Source organism: Rhinopithecus bieti, unplaced genomic scaffold (genome assembly GCF_001698545.2).
Source record: "Rhinopithecus bieti isolate Rb0 unplaced genomic scaffold, ASM169854v2 scaffold_16234, whole genome shotgun sequence".
Taxonomy (NCBI): Eukaryota; Metazoa; Chordata; class Mammalia; order Primates; family Cercopithecidae; genus Rhinopithecus; species Rhinopithecus bieti.
Genome location: NW_016808946.1, coordinates 2,862,086 through 2,866,067, shown reverse-complemented (window position 1 = coordinate 2,866,067; position 3,982 = coordinate 2,862,086). Strand labels below are relative to the sequence as shown.

Sequence of the window (3,982 nt, the reverse complement as noted above, 5' to 3'; positions counted from 1 at the left end):
TCCATAAGTAAATTCAAACAGAAACAAATTAAAACATGCTATAGTGCAGAGATACTAGTATGATTCTTTTTTCCCGATTTTCTATCATTTGATTATGCTGCTTTTCTATTTTTAAAAATGTATTCTCTGGAAGATCCACAGGAAACTGACAGTACTTGTTGCTTCCAGGGAGAGAAACTAGACGGTTGGAGAAAAGTAACTGAGGGGCTTTTCCCCAAACGCCCTTTTTCAGTTTGCTACTATACCAAATCAATATCTAACATAGTCAAACATTTTTTATTTAAATTAAAATGTAGTTTTTAAAAATGCTGCCACTATAAAGTCAGTATCTATTTATTAAGTTATAATATTTTGCCTATTTTTTTTTTTTTTTTTGAGTCATGGTCTGGCTCTGTCACCCAGGTTGGAGTGCAGGTGGCATGATCTCAGCTCACTGCAGCCTCTACCTCCTGGGCTCAAGCCATCCTCCCACCTCAGCCTCCCAAGTACCCAGGACTAAGGCACATGCCTCAGCACGACTGGCTAATTTCTGTATTTTTTTGTACAGAGTTCCACCATGTTGCCCAGGCTGGTCTCAAACTCCTGAGCTCAAGTGATTTGCCCGTCTCGACCTCCAAAGTGCTGGGATTACAGGTGTGAGCCACCACACCCGGCCATAAAGTTTTTTTAAAAAAGGAGAAATAACACATTTTTACAAAAGTACATTGTTATTTTCTGTGGTTCCCAAACTGCACTGAGACACCACAGGGTGTTGAAGGCTTGGAGCTGCCAGGACTTTTTTTTTTTTGAGATGGAGTCTCGCTCTATCACCAGACTGGAGTGCAGTAGCGCCATCTCGGCTCACTCCAACATCCGCCTCCCAGGTTCAAGTGATTCTCCTGCCTCAGCCTCCCAAGTAGCTGGGACTACAGGCAGGCGCCACCACGCCCAGCTAATTTTTGTATTTTAGTAGAGACGGGGTTTCGCCATGTTGGCCAGGATGGTCTCGATCTGTGGACCTCGTGATCTGCCCGCCTCGGCCTCCCAAAGTGCTAGGATTACAGGGGTGAGCCACCACGCCCGGCTGCCAGGACATTTTAAGTTTTGAACGAAAACAACATCTGCCAGACATTGCACTAACTAGTAGCTTGTGGTAGCTGGCATTCAATAATAGATCATTCTATACTCCTTTCAGTAAGCTCTTACCTTTGCGAAGCTGGGTCTTCAGCGGTTGCTGTGATAAAAAGCAAGTACCATAAGAAGATAAATGTAGACAGGAAGTAAGGGTTGTAATGTCCAACCTGATTCCAAGTTTGAGAAGTTATGCAGTACCTAAGAGGCACATACCTCCTACCAGTCATTGTGGTTATTTAAGAATGAAATCAAATAGTATTCGTTCCATTTTTATGTTACTATTTTTGCAAACACCTACTAAGCTGTTAGGACATTGTACTCGTCAAGTTGTTTAGACTTACGTACTTTGTAAATGGAAATACCATTAGGTACTTCCTTTGGCCTAGGATGTGCCATGAATAAACTACCAGGACCCCACGGGTGCCTCGAACTCAGTTTGGAACTTCTGATCTACTGCATTTAGAAAAAACCTACCACTTTCCAAGAGAAACATCCCCACTGAAGTCCTAAAAGGGACCAGAAGTCGTAGTGTTCTTTGTAAATCTCCCTTATCTTTTTTCTTACAGAAAGTGAAAGCTACACTTTGAAGGTAATTTAAGTGAGATACAATAAATAAGGGATAAAGCTCTCCAATTACGCAAAGATTTCTGTAGCTAATCTACATGGAGAACATATTAGCAAGGATAAATTACCTTTACTCTTCCAGATTTATCTCTAGAGGCCTAAAAGTTCTACTGATCAGTCAAACTGGAACAGCAGTTTGGAGGGCCCAGGCTACCTACCGTCTGCCCCTCAATAGCAGCTCGCTGGCGCCCTAAGACATCTTGCAGCTGAGTGAAATGCTGAATGAAGGCCACCACCTCCGCCTGGAAACGCTGAGTATGCACATACTGCACAGAGGCCATCCGGAGGCTCACGCGAATGTCATGTTCTCTCCGGAGCAGAGGGTCAGGCCGTCCATACCTAAGAATTAGGATAAAAGTGTGACTCAGATAACAGCAAGATACAAGTTAGTATTTCAAGAAAACTCAGGTTGGTTTAGGGGCTTCCCTAAAAACAGCTTTAATTATTAAATGGAAATCCAAAATTAGGCTTTACAAAGCAAACTCTAATAATTACTACCTTTGTAAGCTTCTGTGATGGGATAAAGGTGTGATAGCCAGGAGTATAAACAGGTGGACAGCTCTAGCACTCAGAGGTCACTCAGAGGCCACCTGAGGTTCTGACCTTTCTCCCTGCCCCTTTTCCCTGCCGTGAAAGTAAGTATTCCTGCTCACCATGTTCCTGGCAAAGATTGCGAGGATATGAGTGTGAAAAACAATAAAAATAAGGCCATGAATTAATAGGTAAAGAAAATTAGGCATCGGATTCAATGTTTCTTGGAAAAACTGTCTTCTGGAGGCAGAAAGACATCCTTTTACTTCAGCTGAATGTAAGTCAAAGAGTTCTGGAATCTACAGTCAAAGATAAATTAGAAGAGTTCTCAAATTGTTCTGAATTTAATGCAGCATGGTGCCATAAAAATATTATTAAATAGGACACAGTCAACCAACATCACTGAGTACTTATTTTGGGCTAGGTGGAAAATTAAGAATTTTCCATTAATTATCTGATTTATTTTAGAGTCATGACACCGAAGTACATAATACAAACAAATCCATTCTCAGCAGGGTATAATATAACCCCCCTAAAAATGAAAAGCCCTCAGACATCTTCTTGAAACAGTTTTTCTCAACCTTGGTTGAACATCAGCATGTTATTTAAAAAAAAAAAAAAAAAAAACTGGCCAGGCACGGTGGCTCACGCCTGTAATCCCAACACTTTGGGAGGCTGAGGCAGGTAGATCACCTGAGTTCAGGAGTTTGAGACCAGCCTGGGCAACATGATGAAACCCTATCTCTAACAAAAATACAAAAAATTAGCTGGGTGTGGTGGCACATGCCTGTGGTCCCAGCTATACGGAAGGCTGAGGTGGGAGAATCGCTTGAGCCTGGAAGGCAGAGGTTGCACTGAGGTGAGATCACACCACTGCACTCCACTCTGGGTGACAGAGAGAGACTTCATCTCAAAAAAAAAAAAAGAGAGACTAAGCATGGCCCTAGACCAATTAAATCAGAATATGTCAGAGGCAGACCTAAACATCTATATTTTCTAATACCTCTTAGATTAAAAAAAAGAGAAAGAAAACAAAAGGTTGAAAACCACCATTTTAAACTCCCTATTTTCTGAGAAAAGAATTCTTTGTGTGTGTGTGTGTGAGATGGAGTTTCGTTCTTGTCACCCAGGCTGAAGTGCAATGGTGCAACCTCCACCCCTCTAGGTTCAAGCTATTCTCCTGCCTCAGCCTCCTGACTAGCTGGGATTACAGGTACCCGCCACCACATCCAGCTAATTTTATATTTTGATAGAGACAGGGTTTCACCATGTTGGCCAGGCTGGTCTCGAACTCCTGACCTCAGGTGATCTGCCCGCCTCAGCCTCCCAAAGTGCTGGGATTCAGGCGTGAGCCACTATGCCCGGCCCTGAGAAATTAATTATTTAATAACCAGACAGGCCTAAAGATCCCTTTCTAAAATCTAACATAGAAACAATTCAATATGGATCATGTTTATAAACAAAATGCATAATGAACTCCTATCATCAACAACCTTCTGAGGCCGAAATCATTCCACAACTTTTACAGCTACATGGAAGCTCAGAAATGTTCTAACGATCCAGTCCCCTTTATAGATAGAAAACTGCTGCATGAAGACTACGTGACTTGTCTCAGGACACACAGCAAGTTCATGGAAAACCAGCCTGAGAGCCCAGGGCTATCAGGAATCAGAATTATTCAATCAAACCCTATCTGGGGTGTGTGTGTGTGTGT

At 42.3% G+C, this 3,982-nt stretch overlaps 1 protein-coding gene across 7 annotated transcripts in view; it reads right to left on the bottom strand.

The window, feature by feature from the left end:
- VPS13D (vacuolar protein sorting 13 homolog D) overlaps positions 1–3,982 on the bottom strand; it is a 303,606-nt gene that overhangs the window by 231,915 nt on the left and 67,709 nt on the right. For all 7 annotated transcript variants that reach the window (XM_017887998.1, XM_017888002.1, XM_017887997.1 and 4 more), the window contains exon 23: positions 1,896–2,076. In XM_017887998.1, the coding sequence (XP_017743487.1) occupies positions 1,896–2,076 (181 nt within the window). The remainder of the gene's footprint in view (positions 1–1,895; positions 2,077–3,982) is intronic.